Source organism: Malurus melanocephalus, unplaced genomic scaffold, assembly GCF_030028575.1.
Source record: "Malurus melanocephalus ecotype Western Australia unplaced genomic scaffold, MMel_1.1 scaffold_2806, whole genome shotgun sequence".
Lineage (NCBI taxonomy): Eukaryota > Metazoa > Chordata > Aves > Passeriformes > Maluridae > Malurus > Malurus melanocephalus.
Window position 1 is genome coordinate 7,163 of NW_026626038.1, and position 839 is coordinate 8,001.

General features: G+C 63.8%; 1 protein-coding gene across 1 annotated transcript in view; it reads right to left on the minus strand.

Annotated features, from left to right (window-relative positions):
- LOC130587939 (thrombospondin-4-like) overlaps positions 1-751 on the minus strand; it is a gene marked incomplete at its 5' end in the record, with an annotated part of 7,802 nt that extends 7,051 nt beyond the window's left edge. The window contains 2 exons of the mRNA XM_057388909.1: positions 35-207; positions 700-751. Of these exons, the coding sequence (XP_057244892.1) occupies positions 35-207; positions 700-751 (225 nt within the window). The remainder of the gene's footprint in view (positions 1-34; positions 208-699) is intronic.
- Positions 752-839: the final 88 nt, after the last annotated feature.

An 839-nucleotide genomic window follows, 5' to 3' on the forward strand; every position in this document is an offset into this window, starting at 1 on the left:
GAGGGAATCCCGCATCCCCGCATCCCCGCCGTACCTCGTTGATGTCGGTGCAGTGCGTGCCGTTGCCGGTGTAGCCGGCGGGGCAGGGCCCGCAGCGGAAGCCGGTGCCGCTCTCGGTGCAGGGCACGCCCGGGAAGCAGGGGTTGGGCAGGCAGCGGCTGAACTGGGTGACGGTGACCAGCGGGCCCGTCACCTCGGGCCGCATCCCTGCGGACACCGCGGGCGTCAGGGACACGGCTGGCACTGCCCGGGCTGGGACAGCGGGACATCCCTGCCCGGGCTGGGACAGCGGGACATCCCTGCCCGGGGTGGGAACGGGGAAAATCCTATATGGGGATGGGGGAAATCCTGCGTGGGGATGGGGAACGATCCCTGCGTGGGGATGGGGAAGATTCCTGCGTGGGGATGGGGAATAATCCCTGAGCGGGAATGGGGAATAATCCCTGTTTGGGGATGGGGGAAATCCCTGCATGGGGATGGGGAACGATCCCTGCGTGGGAATGAGAAAAATCCCAGGGTATCAATCCTGCTCTTCAGGGGGTTATGGGGCAAAAAAAATCCCAAATTTTGGGGACAGCAGTGATGCAGGCTGTTCCCTCGGGGACAGGGGCACAGGTGGCACAGGTGGCACAGGTGGCACAGGTGGCACAGGTGGCACAGGTGGCATTTCCCCCTCCCTGCCCTCAGCCCCTCACTCACCGCAGGCATCGCATTCCATGACCGTGTTCTTCAGGAACATGATCTCCTTGATCTGCAAGGGAACAGGGAACGGGAGCCACCCTGAGCCGAGGGCTGGGTTTGGATCCAGGGATTCCCAGAAATTCCCTGCAGGATTCTCC